Consider the following 2,500-nt stretch of genomic DNA (forward strand, 5'->3'; position numbering starts at 1 on the left):
AAACGTGTAACTTGCAACTCTTTTCCTTGGACCTTAGGACACCAATTTTATGCCCAAATATGAACAAAAGTATGATCGAATTAGATATAGTAGTGCCGTTTTCATAGAATGATTGGCCCTTTTGTTTATTATCCGTTTGTAAGTTATATTGTAAGTGTAACATTGTAAACTATCTTTGTAGAGGTTTAGAGAATATACGACTAAGAAAACAAAATGTAATACCAATGACAAACGATGCTCTGGTGTACAGATTAAACTTATTGAGATGCATACAATCAGTTTCCGTTTTTCGTTTCCCTGTCTTAGTCGTGTCTGGCATGCGTACGTCAGCAAAACAAAGAAGTGAGAGCAAATAACGAATAATTTATATCAAACAGAGTTAATATATGACTGAATTTGTAAGAACAAAAGCAAACACATAATAAGCTTATTGCGCTTCCGTGATATCAGTATTGGAAGCTCCGAAATCAGTTCAACTCGATCCTGACGCTCGAAAGAGATCTACTCATTCCGTCCAATCCTATTGGTAAAGAATCTTGGGATTATTTGACATGATGAACTCAAAGACGAGCTCAAGCCCCGTGTCGCGTCTCCGAAGTCTAAATAAATCCGTTGGAGGACTTGTGAGGCCAAAGCTACGGCGAGCGCACACAGCAAATTCGGAAAAAGAACTTTTAAAAGTTGTTGATGGAGCTACCTTACCACAAACCGAGGATTTCAGCCAGGGAAAAACTCATAATGGAATACATAGGATCCATGAAAGCGTGCTCTCCTTAACGTTACGAGCAAACAACGAGCTGAATTCGAATGGGGACCGTGGAAAGACAGCTTCTTTCCACCTATCTTCAAGCAACAGAGGAGAAACTGTACATAAACAATTAAATGCTACCACCGAAAATCAAAATCACAGGGACTACAGTTCAAACGTTCTTAACTCAAGAATTCGGGAACTCACTCACCAAATCTTGTTGAAACATCTCCGTAGCGTGGAATATAATCATAGTGTTTGCGGTGAGAAATGCAGAATCATTGGTAAAGCGATTGAAAGTGGAGTGAAGTCTTTATTCCGAGTGCAACATAAGATAACAGCGCTGGTTTATATCGGGGCCATTCGTGACCGAGGCATCGAAGTTTCTAGCCGATGTATCTGGAATCCGGATACCGATGTTTTTGTGATGGCAACGTACTCAAACGAGTCCCTTTTCGCGACAGGAATTGTGTTTGCTACGCTATTTAACGACGCATGAAGCTGTGCTTAATATTCAGTAAACAATATTTTAGCCTTTAAATCAAAGCGCAGTTTAAGTCCGTTAATATCTAATTGTAGTTCTTGCATGCAGCTACCGTCAGCCAAAACTCGCTTCATTTGAGAATTTCTACATTCCCTTCAGAAACATAGGAAGATATAATAAAGCAAATAGAGTTGTTGCAAAGTGCGTCTGATCAAGCATCAAGAATTTATCTCCTTCCAAATCAGATTGCGAGTGACAATATTGCAAATTTTTTGGCAAACTTACCGTCTCACACAAAAAAATTAATTAATTAAAATTAATGCTTTCATTATCATAATCTAAAAGTTTGTTTAATTGCAGTTAATACCTCCTACCGGTTATGAAGAAATAGTTTTGTTTAATAAAACCCACGTAAATTCGTTAGAGATCACACTCAGCTTGTCTACATCTTTAGAGATTCATACGGGCCTGGCTTTTTGTTAACGCGTGCTGTTTTTCTATTGTAAATATCAGAATCAAAAGTTCGGTAACAAAGCTTGTCTTGTCAGCTGTTGTTATGGCGGGCAAAGGTCCAAAAACAATCTTCATGCCTAATAACTGAAGTGAAATTAAGACGTTGCTTTTTTTTTTCCTATTACCGATGCCCTTGATAATTGGTAAAGGTAAGACTGAAAACTGGCGTAAAGAAGTAAAACGTTTTCAGTATTAGTTTCCGTCGCCTGGTCGCTTTGGTATGAAAAGGAGCTCCTTTCCTTGTCGTTATTCTATGAAAACTGCAGACCTGTGCGTCTTATTTTGACAGATTGCATGCTCATGCTTTGTCCACGGTAAAGTTAGTTCGCAGCGGGAGAGATTGAAATGAAAAACTTATGCTTGCCAATGTACGCAGTCACTCAAAACCTGAGTGCGCCGGCACTTCTGATATTAGTCCCATGATCTCAGAGCACCCAAAATCCCAGATGAACAGGAACTAAGAAAATGGGTGCAAAAGTTAACGTCTTTTTTTGTTAAATTACAACCTTTTAATCCCGTACTTCGGAAAGACTGTAAACCGTAATTCACGAAATTCAATTTGTACCAGTAAAGTATTAAATTAATTTGGAGAAGTATGACAGCTTTGTTATAATTTGTTTATTTAGTTTTAAAAGCGCTCAGGACAGAAAATAAATACCCCATTATCTTGAATACTTCCTTCCAATTTTTTTTAATGCTCACGAGGGCAAGAAAGCCTGCTTGACGAATTCGCTGGCTAACTTTAATTTCGGAAT

General features: G+C 38.1%; 2 protein-coding genes across 2 annotated transcripts in view; one reads left to right on the forward strand and one right to left on the reverse strand.

Moving 5' to 3' along the window:
* LOC137973647 (uncharacterized) overlaps positions 1–1,059 on the reverse strand; it is a 9,651-nt gene extending 8,592 nt beyond the window's left edge. The window contains exon 1 of the mRNA XM_068820496.1: positions 960–1,059. The gene's annotated coding sequence lies outside the window, so the exon portion shown is untranslated. The remainder of the gene's footprint in view (positions 1–959) is intronic.
* On the forward strand, positions 215–2,417 carry LOC137973648 (dynein light chain Tctex-type 5-like). The gene has a single exon (XM_068820497.1). The coding sequence runs from the start codon at positions 552–554 to the stop codon at positions 1,245–1,247; it is 696 nt and encodes a 231-aa protein (XP_068676598.1). The 5' UTR covers positions 215–551; the 3' UTR covers positions 1,248–2,417.
* Positions 2,418–2,500: the final 83 nt, after the last annotated feature.

Source organism: Montipora foliosa, chromosome 10 (assembly GCF_036669935.1).
Source record: "Montipora foliosa isolate CH-2021 chromosome 10, ASM3666993v2, whole genome shotgun sequence".
In the NCBI taxonomy this organism is placed as follows: Eukaryota; Metazoa; Cnidaria; class Anthozoa; order Scleractinia; family Acroporidae; genus Montipora; species Montipora foliosa.

Bases quoted from the DNA above. Each gene is read 5' to 3' on its own strand.
- LOC137973648 (XM_068820497.1), top strand. From the start codon at position 552: ATGATGAACTCAAAGACGAGCTCAAGCCCCGTGTCGCGTCTCCGAAGT.